This window comes from Xenopus tropicalis, chromosome 3 (assembly GCF_000004195.4).
Source record: "Xenopus tropicalis strain Nigerian chromosome 3, UCB_Xtro_10.0, whole genome shotgun sequence".
In the NCBI taxonomy this organism is placed as follows: Eukaryota; Metazoa; Chordata; class Amphibia; order Anura; family Pipidae; genus Xenopus; species Xenopus tropicalis.
Genome location: NC_030679.2, coordinates 90,576,959 through 90,587,321, shown reverse-complemented (window position 1 = coordinate 90,587,321; position 10,363 = coordinate 90,576,959). Strand labels below are relative to the sequence as shown.

Here is a 10,363-nt window from a genome sequence, read left to right as displayed (position 1 = left end):
TAGGGGTTTCCGGAAGGAGGCAATCTTTGGGAGGGGGGGAGAAAAGAGAGAGCTAGATTAGGTCACGTGATAGTGACGTGACGAAAGTGCAGTTCCCACTGTGTTCTAGTAGCAGCCTGCCTTAACTGGGGGCAGATAGAGCTGCGAAGGCCGGATTAGCAGGTGAGACAGTGTGTGAGAGGGCGCTGGGAGTTCAGCTTTGTGAATATTCTCTCACCATTCCTTGCACTGGTACCTGGCAAGACTAATAACTGGAGTGCCAGTCTACAGGGCCGACACGCCCGCTTTCTGTGGCTTGCTGTACGGGTGCCAGCTTTAGCCTGGCCTCAGATTAGTCTGCATGTCACTGGGAGAATTATTTGCCTGCAATCTCACACCGGAGACCCCTGATTATTTGGCTATACAGGGTGCTTCAGCCTGGGCTTTTTGCGTACGGTCTGTCTCAGTCGCAGAACTTTGGCCACCATGTATTAGTTCCTTCATTTAGCTGCAAGCTGTATATTTGGTGTTTAAACTGGCCGGGTGGTGGGCAGCTTGGTTATATGGTACTCATGTCTCCTCATCCAAGCTGTCAGCAAGGATCTCTCGGCCCACCTTACTAATTAGACTTATTTCAACTACTTCATTTATTTTTGTTTTAATATTATACAGACGCCGGGCATTTAAACTATTTTGCACCTGTGCCCAGACTAAAGTTGCCAACGACTACATCATTGTGTGCCTTCATTACAGAATATCAATGGCTTTACAGTTATTTGTATATGTCATTGCTGTTAAAATCATTATCTTTCTCCCTGTTTACATTCTTTGCCTCTGATATGTGAAACAATGTTGCAAGCCAGCTGACTGAAAGACCCAGAGGAGATCTGACTCCTGCTATTTTGTTTTAAGAGTGATTAACAAAATAGTTTTGGAAGAAGTTGTGAATGATTCCCCTGCAGGTTTTCAGCAGAGTGACATCTGAGTGCAGTAACCATGTAGTTAGTGCCTGTGGCTGTAATTACATGCAATAAAAATGCTGTTTGATAGTTACCGCTTCTTCCCTGGCCAAATACACACCCATTTATGCCTGTGTTGCCTAACCTTTGGCCATTTATTTTCTTGCAGAATTGGGAGTTGTAGGTGGGCAATAGCTGAAAGTTCATAGGTCAAAAACCTTATAGAATTAAAGGTCCACCACAGAGACTGCTTTGTGATACCACACTGGCCAGGAATCCCTGACCTGTTCAGAACAGAGTAAGGCCCAACTATTGAAACTACATGTCCTGCTAAAATATATAAAATAATATATATATATTATATATATAATATAGTTCCAGTACTGGAAGCACACCACATACCAAGTGGTAATTTCCCGGGTGCTTATGCAAAAAAATACAAATAAAAGAGCAATGTAGGCCAGCACTCACGGGTCTTTGAGAAATAACACATCAGTAGAAATAAAAATTAAACAAAAAAATTTGTGACTACATGGTTTTTTATTAATCCGACGTTTCAGTTCCTAACAGGAACTTTCATCAGGGAAAAATAGCACTGTGAATGTATACACACATTTTAAAGGCACCAGGTGGCGCCAAAAACGCGTTGCTAGGCAACCACCGAATCAAGTAGAACATATGAAAATGCAAACAAAAATCGAAAATAACCTAAGAGTGATCTAAAATAAAATAGGAAATATAGCACAGCCGGTTGTAGAGGGAATACTAGTGTGGACCAGATAGCTACCTGTCCCCCTGCTCGTGCCCACACTCACTCGTGTCACTGAAGGAAACCGCCAGTCAGTGCCATGCCTCACGCCCCCTTCCTAGATAGGACTGGCACTGACTGGCGGTTTCCTTCAGTGACTCGAGTGAGTGTGGGCACGAGCAGGGGGACAGGTGGGGGGCAGGTAACTTTCTGGTCCACACTAGTATTCCCTCTAAAACCGGCTGTGCTATATTTTCTATTTTATTTTAGATCACTCTTAGGTTATTTTCACCTGGTGCCTTTAAAATGTGTGTATACATTCACAGTGCTATTTTTCCCTGATGAAAGTTCCTGTTAGGAACTGAAACGTCGGATTAATAAAAAACCATGTAGTCACAAATTTTTTTGTTTAATTTTTATTTCTACTGATGTGTTATTTCTCAAAGACCCGTGAGTGCTGGCCTACATTGCTCTTTTATATATATATATATATAATATATATACAGTATATATAAATATAGAGTCCAAAATAGGGAGCACACCACACGATAGTCCAAAACCTTGGTGCCAAAGCTAAAAAATTCTACAAGCAGGTAAGAATGTGCCAACATTTCAGTACCAATGTTTCAGTCCTTTCTTAGGACTTTCGTCAGGGAATACAAAAGTCCTAAGAAAGGACTGAAACGTTGGTAACAATAAATCTCACCGCTTGCATCCTGAAAAGCCTGTGAAAATTAAAAATTTTTTTTTGCTGTATTGTAGAAATCCTAAGAGTGCCGACATTCTTACCTGCTTATATATATATATATATATATATATATATATATATATATATATATATATATATATATATATATATATATATATATATATATATATATATATGACCACAAATTTTCATCTGCAAGGTTTCGCCAAAGTCAAATTAAAGTTTCATTAAGTGAACAGTATGTTTGCTCTCACACATATCATTAATGTAAGTATTTGATAATAGAGGTTTTCTGGGCAGAATACACTATGAACATATGTCCTTTTCAGAATCTCTATGAAAAATGAAATCAGCAGCTTCTTAAAGGGGAACTAAATCATCATATAATTATTAAAAGGAACTTATTGGGTTAAGCTGCCCAGCCTAACTGTTAAGCTGGCCATACACACACCGATATTCTTGTACAAAAGCTTGTTTCCTACGATATTCAGTGTGTGTATGGTGGATCAATGAGACAACCAATATTGCAAAAGCTTTGGATATTGGTTGTCTCATCGATTGGGCGGGACAAAAGATTTGGGCCCAAGCAAAATCTGCGTTTAGGGCTGGTGGAGGTAGAATTCCTATTGTTTCTACCTCCATATCTGCCGATTCAGCCCTAAATGTCAGTGGAGGGAACGAATGATCTTTCCTGTAACCAGTGGTCTCTGGAAAGATTGTAATTGGTACATGTATGGCCTCCTTAAGTCATACGGTAGTATGAGTAGATAAGTAGATTGTACTTTATATAGGACACTGTTTTACTTCACATTTTGTTTCCAACTTAAGGCTTGTTCAATAAGTTCAGTATATAAAATATGGTATTTCTAGCTATATTCATATTTAGGGTTTAGTTCTCCTTTAAGACTGCGGGTCTGACATTCCTGGCCTAGAAAATCTCTGGTCTGATATCATGGCCTAGAGCTCCTGAAGTTAGGACTTTTCTTTTTTTTTCTAGGAACAATGGCTGAAGGTCAAGTGCAATCTGTAAAAGTTCCCCCTGTAAATGAAGATGGTGTTACTTGTAGCCAAGAAAAATTTCATCGCCAACAGCCTCAACACTTATGCAAGTTTTTCTCCCAGGGGAGATACTGCCGGTTTGGGAATAGGTGTCGATTTCTTCATCAACTTGCAGAATGCCAAAATTCTGAGAAGAATCGGAAGCAAAATGTTTCATGTAAGCTTACTGAGAAGAGTAATGCCACTGCAATATCCTGTTCACCAAACAATTCTTTTTCTGATCCAGTTAAAAAAGGTCTTGGATCTCATCAAAGAAAATATCAACCCCGAAAACTATGTCGCTATTTTGCTTCTGGATTTTGTGCCATGGAGAACCACTGTAAGTTCTGGCACCCTGACAACCATCCACCAATAAATGATGGCCATCCTCAGGACAAAAAGGCAGCAGCTACCAGTACAGTGGTTAGGATGCCAGTAGAGAGGCCTCAAGCACTCCCAGAGAGTCTTAGATTTGGAGATGTAACCCTAGATATGGCTAAAAAACTTAGAGAAACAGAAATTTCCCAGTTGTTGAAGAGGTTTCCAAAAGATAAAGTTATTGTTCAGGAAAGAGAGGATGGAGAGGTAACATATTACAGAGTTACAGTGGAACCTACAGATCCAGACTGGGTGAGTAATAAAAAGACCAAAGACACAAATGGATGTACTTAGAACTGTAGGGTTGGCTTTTGTAAATAATTGCCTTGAAGGCATCATATTAAAAGTTAATTTAAAGGTGAACTACTCCTTTAAGAAACTATCTAAAATATTCTTGGTTTAACTGAGGTGCTTACATAGTTAGATTTAATTTACCTTCTGGGTTTGTGGCAGTGGTTTCTATTTTACATATAATTGGGATCAGTGTTGATCCAACACTAGGTCAGTATTTAGCCCAAATTTAAAGCGGGGGGGGGGGGGGGGGGATTTCTGAACAGCTGTTGAGAAGCTAATTTGTCGTAGAAGCTTGGGGTCCTTGGTGTAAATTGGAGGGTTACACACCCAAATGCACTTCATGGCTGCTGAACTGGAGCCTCCCCCCACTTGACATGATTTGAGTACCTAGCTCAGTTTGTAGATTGACCTGTCACTCTTGAACTGCTACCAGATTTAAAATTCACAATGCCATAGCTATCGTTGTGTAATTTGACCTGGAAACAAGCTACAGGTATAGGACCTGTTATCCAGAATGCTCGGGACCAAGGGTATTCCGGATATGGGGTCTTTCTGTAATTTGGATCTTCATACCTTGTCGACTAAGAAATCAATAAAACATTAATTAAACCCAATAGGATTATTTTACATCCAGTAATGATTAATTATAGCTTAGTTGGGATCAAATACAAAGCACTGTTTTATTTTTACAGAGAAAAAGTAAGTCAATTTTCAAAATCTGAATTATTTGATTAAAATGGAGTCTATGGGAGACAGGCTTTCTGTAATTCAGAGCTTTCTCGAGATCGGGTTTCCGGATAAGGGATCCCATACCTGTACTTACGTTTTATCCTAATGTTTTATTAGATGTTTTGCTTTATGTTTTATGTTATGTATAAAACAATAAAATACATCTTTCAAAAAAAAAAAAAGTCTTAAAAATCAGACTTAAGGACTGATTTTCACATTATGATGTTAATTGCTCTGGTTTCTGGGCTGCCATGTAGTAATTACTAATCAGCCTTATATTGTGACATTTATATCCTATAAATACAGTATATTGTGAATCAGTCCCAAAGCTTTCGTAAGTGACAGCAGCACAGAGCATGTACTTTAAATCCGTAGAAAAGAAAATGGGGAGCTACCATAGGCATCTTAAGAGGCACAGATCTTCATTGCTAAAAGGCTGTTGTAGGCTGGTACAGAAGCCCAAAACACAGCATGTGCAGCTTTTGTAGCCTACTTTTAGTTCTCTATGTAAGCACCTCAGTTAAGTATGTTTAGCATACCTTGTATTTGAATCAATGTCCAAGTTTGCAGAGTGGGTGGGCCATATATATAATCAGATTTAGATGTTGGAGATCTAAATAAAGCAGGGGAAGTTTCTGCAGCATGGCCAAGGCCCCTTCATAGACTGTACCTGGCTTACTTATGCCACACGTACACACGTTTTTTTTAAGGAAAAAGAAGGCCTGTTTCACTGGGGATGAAATAAATTGCTAAACTGCAATGGGTCATGCAAAGTGCTGCTCCTGCTTTTTACTTACCTTGTCCAAGGCCTCCCAGGTGTCCCCAATGCAGATTCATATTCATGTATGTAGAGCTGGGCGGTATGACCAAAAATTTATATCACGGTATTTTTCAAAATTATATCGGTGTCACGGTATTTGACGGTATTTTTTTTTTCCATGCATGATTAGGTGTTAACCCCATTTCCTAATAAATTAGAGAATAATTACTGCAGTATTGAAAATCAGAGTCAGGCAAGCGAAGGATCGGCAACAGAAAGTCGTAAGGTAAATCAGGCAGGCTTAGTTTCCCAGGCAAGGCTGCAGACAACATAGCACAGGAGGAGGCATTTGATAGCTTTAAATACCCCCCACGCATGCGCAGAACCGGCGCCGTCAGCGCGTCGCGGACGTGCACGCTTTGACATGTACGTGCGCTTTGATGCACGCGCGCGAGACCGGGCCGCACGGGTGAGTACCCTGACACCCCGGTATTGCGGTATCTGAAAAATTAATATAGTTTTTAAAAAAAAAACACCGGTATTCGGTATATCGCCCAGCCCTACATGTATGCATAGTTGAGTAATAGTAGAGTTTTACTCTACTGTGCATTAGTGAATGCCCAAACGCAGACAAATAGAAGGTAAGTAAATGCTGATGCAGAATTTTTTCCACTGCCTGGTGCAGTTTTCTCCGGCCTATAAGGCAAGTCTTACATAAATAACTATTATGTAACTGAGACAGATTTTCCCATGTGCCATTGCCATGATGGTGCTGGAACACAAGGAATTTTGTCAGCCAAAGTAAATCTACGCTGCTGTCAGTAACATCTCCTGTAAAAGTCTTGCCTAACCTTTGAATTGCTGCAAGTAGAACACACAACGTGTGGCAATCCATCTTAATAACAGGAAAATATAGGGAACCTTTAACACTATCAGTTTTAATGCAAGAGGGAAAATTTTCCTGTAGGACACCTGCAAAGTGTTAATTGGTACTATTCTATGGTTTGTCTGGATAGAGCAAAGTTCAGAGTCAGTGCACCACCTGTATCCTTTATCCCACTTTCTAATCACCATGATCATAATCCTTTTTTTTTCCCTTTTAGCCTTTTGACCTGAAGGAAATGGAGATTATGTTGGAGTTCCCTGATGATTATCCCTTAAAGGTATTAAGCAGTAACACGCATGTAGCAGCTATTTCCAATACTCTGTTCTAGTCACCTAGGGATGAGCCTTCAGGCTGTGAAACATAAGTAATGCTTTATGTACAGATACAAAGAGGAGCAATAGCACATTCCAATTACTAAGAATTGGAATTGATTGTTACCTGTATGCTTTACGATTCCTAACGGTACTGGCACACGGGGATATTTGTCACCCACAGTAAATCTGTACTACTGAAGGTGAAATACCTCCTGAACATTCCTTCCCATTCACTTACTTTTGGACCTCCACAGGTAAAACACATTACTCATGACGATCCAGAGTAATCATGGAAAGTTACCTTTTTTTACATTTACCTGGGAATTTCAAGTTCCCCTCCCATGTTTGGGTAGCTACTGACAGTAGATGTAACACCTCTTAGGGGGAAATTTTTTCACGCTTGCGCAACTTTTTCGTACACTTGCGTGAAAAATTTGGAAAGGTTCTGCTGCTTTTTACAATCGGACTTTTGGATCGCCAATACGATATTATCGTCACTAATACGATTTTTTCGTAAGCATTTTCGTGATATTTGCAATCTTCAAAAAATTATTGTAGCCAATCCAAATTTTTCCATTCGGGATTCAAACTCGTGTTTTAATGAAGCGGCCCCTTAGTGTTACCTGCTCTTTGACAGCTGTGTTAAATGCTGTCCTGTACTGCCAGTTTCTTTTTGGCAACTACACCATTTAGTGGTTACATTTTACTATATAGGATAATGATTTTTTTGTTTTTGCGATGCACTATTATTCAAGAGTTTTTTTTTTTTTAGAGTTATAATGTCTGTTAAAACTGAAAAACAAGAAGATAGAATGAAAATTGTCTTAGTGTACCACTGAGTACATTACACTGTAGGGCACATTTATCAAAAATCTCAGTGTTGCAATAATAAAAAGTTAACTGCGACTTTCTGCAAATTCCCACAATTTTTCACATAATTATCAAAAATCACAAATAAGTTAGTCATTATCAGTTTTCCTTCTGTTTTCAATCAGTGCAGTTGTGATTTGCGATTTTTTCTCTGCTACATTGTGTTAAAGAGTTAACGAATTATCACATATTATTAAGAAAATATATAAATATGTGTGTAGTTCTAAAGATGAGTGTCAGTGAATGTTCAGAGGGGGGCCAAGTAAGCAGTTTCTCCCCACTGCTAAGGAGCATCCATGATAAATATAAGCAGATTTCCTATTTATGCAACAGTGTTTGAGTTTTTTTGTTTTTTTTTTAATACCCCTCTTAGGTCTAAATGTTATGTGAATGCCATGAGTAGCATTTTAATGATTCTTATTGTAAGTAGTGCCCAAAACTCCTGTTGAAAACAGCCATTGTCTTTACTGATATTTTATTGTACAACTGTTTTTACATGTGAAAATCTATAATTTCTATCATCTATAAAATCTACAATTCATTCAGCCTTATTTGAAATTTCGTTCTTTTCCATTTACTCTCCATTTCCATTTCCATTTACTCTTCCATTTCGCTAATGCTGCAACTGGGATTATTCTAACAACTTGATTCAAGTCATTTAATTCCTCTTCCCTACCCTCCCTGTCATTTGACAAGATTATATTCAGGAGATTAAAGCTGTCCCAATGCTGTCTCCCAAGGAGGCTTCGATACGATCATGGCTGCCTTTGAATTTACATTTGATGTGTTCTCAGTACTTTCTGCTTTCTCACTGTTATAAATATCTATGTTTGATAACATAATCTTGCATTTGTATTCTTCCAGATGGTAAGTGTAACTCCAGAAACATAAACGTGAAAAAGGTAGCTGAATAAAGCTATTGGTTAAAACATACTGAGATGGTTTTGAGTTGGTATAGGCAGTATTTCAGTTTTCTACTTTATTTGGTAGATGGTCATGAGTTTAAAGTGTATATATTGCATAGTGCATTCCATTTTGGGAAAATGGTTAATTGAACAATGAGAGGACTATTTATGTAGTCTTTGATTTCATAGTGGGAAAAAAATAGTTCCATAATTTCTAGATCTATGTTTGAATCATAAAAAGTAAAATTTTTATATCAGGGATCAATTTCCATCTGAATCATGACTTACAGCAGCAAATGGAAAGTTAGAAAATAAAGGTGAGTGATCAGTAGTTTAAAGGGACATAAAAAGCTGTATAATAAAAGTCATGATCAAATTAAACATGAAATCCAAACTTTTTTTTTTTTTTATTAACACATCCGTACCTATTATAAAGTAATTTAAAAATCCCTGCTATTCAGTCATGGATTGCCAGCCCCAGCTCTATGCCTTAGGTATAGAGGCAGGGCAGACAATTACTTTCACTTTCTTTTCAGCACTTTGTGTAGATGTCGCTGCCCGCCTCACTTCCCCCCTCCCTCTTATTATGTAGCCTGTGCAGGGCATCAGGTCCATTATAGCACATAAACAAGATTTTGGTATGATGCAAAGTTTTCCTTACTAACAATGGCTCCTACCTGCTTGCTATAGTTGTGTAATTCCAAGACTGAAGAAAACAAGAATTAAATAATTTATAGTGTAAGTGAAGTTTATTATGCTTGACTAATCCAATAGAAAAGAATTTGGAATTATTTCTTAGGGTGACAGGTCCCCTTTAAAAAATGCTGCCTTCCTAGGTATTATACATTCTATATTTTATACATTTATTTATTTTCCCTTTGGTCATGCAAGGTTGGCTGCTTGCTAAGCACAGTCTACATATTTTGTTGAAAGAGCAATGGGTGACCTTTTATAACTGTAAACATTCTGACAGCAGAAAATATTTAATGCAGACTGGTTTGTTGTCCTCATTATGAGTAAAAAATGTGGCAATACAAGGACAAGCAATAAAAGCATACAAGGATATTTTAGGATGGAACACTACTGTTTGGCTGTTAACTGATACCTGTTTTTGAGAGGCACAGCAGAGTGACTTACTGATACTGATAACTTACATTGGGAGTGGGTTTGGTACACCTGCACACACCAGTAAAGTGGAAGTAAACCTTGTATTGGTTTGTCTGGCTTTGGCTCTCTTATTTTTTTTTTCTTAAACACATGCTGCTGCCACTTTTTTTTATTCATTCTGCTTGCCTTCCAGCCTACAAGAACTGTTTGGCATCAGGCTCTGTGACCAAGCTTTTGTATTCTGTCCCTCTTGTTATTTACCTTAATTTGATTCTGCTTTATTGTGTAAAGCTCAGTAAACATGAGCTTTTGTTGATTTGGCTCATATTTTATGTGGCCCTTTTCCCAACTCCTCCCCTCCCAAATCACCTCATGTGCTGTTTTGGACAAGAGGGAGAAAAGTTTTCTGTAAACATTTTTTTTTTCTTTTCTTTATAGCCACCAACAGCCTGTGAGTATATAGGGGTGTTTTGAGAAATATTGTTGTGTTATTGCAGCATATAGTCAATAAACCCACGGCTGGTTTGTTACTGTTGAGCCTTTTCTGCCATATTCTTGCCCACTCTGCCATAGTACCCAACTCCTTATAAAGGTTGGAGTAAGGATTTTGGGTTTAGTAGCACGAGCAACAAAAGCTAGTTTTGTGGGTCAGAATGTCACAACTCATATCATATAGCTGTATACATC

At 38.3% G+C, this 10,363-nt stretch overlaps 1 protein-coding gene across 1 annotated transcript in view; it reads left to right on the top strand.

The window, feature by feature from the left end:
- The first annotated feature begins 60 nt into the window (after positions 1-60).
- LOC100145576 overlaps positions 61-10,363 on the top strand; it is a 34,949-nt gene continuing 24,646 nt past the window's right edge. The window contains exons 1-3 of the mRNA XM_002934556.5: positions 61-162; positions 3,393-4,063; positions 6,698-6,757. Of these exons, the coding sequence (XP_002934602.3) occupies positions 3,398-4,063; positions 6,698-6,757 (726 nt within the window). The 5' untranslated portion in view covers positions 61-162; positions 3,393-3,397. The remainder of the gene's footprint in view (positions 163-3,392; positions 4,064-6,697; positions 6,758-10,363) is intronic.